Raw genomic sequence first — 271 nt, 5'->3', positions numbered from 1 at the left:
GGGGTGGTTGTAGGGAGAAGATGCTGCAGCAACAATCTCAAGATGGAAGGTTTGCCTGCGGTGTTGCTGCTGCTGCTGCTGTTGCTGCTGCTGCTGCTGTTGCTGCAGTTGCTGCTGCTGCTATTGCTGTTGTTGCTGCTGGTTTTTATTTATTTTCTTACTGCTTCGATCTGCTGCTGCTGCTGCCGCTTCGGCTGCAGCTATCAAGCCAGGAAGTTCCTACTCCCGCCGCAGATAGCTGCTGCTGCTGCTGCTGCTGCTGTTGCTGCTG

At 54.6% G+C, this 271-nt stretch overlaps 1 protein-coding gene across 1 annotated transcript in view; it reads right to left on the bottom strand.

Annotated features, from left to right (window-relative positions):
* Nucleotides 1-203: 203 nt before the first annotated feature.
* EMH_0073150 (uncharacterized protein) overlaps nt 204-271 on the bottom strand; it is a gene marked incomplete at both ends in the record, with an annotated part of 699 nt that continues 631 nt past the window's right edge. The window contains one exon of the mRNA XM_013499292.1: nt 204-271. Within this exon, the coding sequence (XP_013354746.1) occupies nt 204-271 (68 nt within the window).

Source organism: Eimeria mitis, genomic scaffold, assembly GCF_000499745.2.
Source record: "Eimeria mitis Houghton genomic scaffold, Emh_scaff4182, whole genome shotgun sequence".
In the NCBI taxonomy this organism is placed as follows: domain Eukaryota; phylum Apicomplexa; class Conoidasida; order Eucoccidiorida; family Eimeriidae; genus Eimeria; species Eimeria mitis.
The sequence above is the reverse complement of the archived record's forward strand: the minus strand, read 5'-3'. Positions and strand labels throughout refer to the sequence as shown.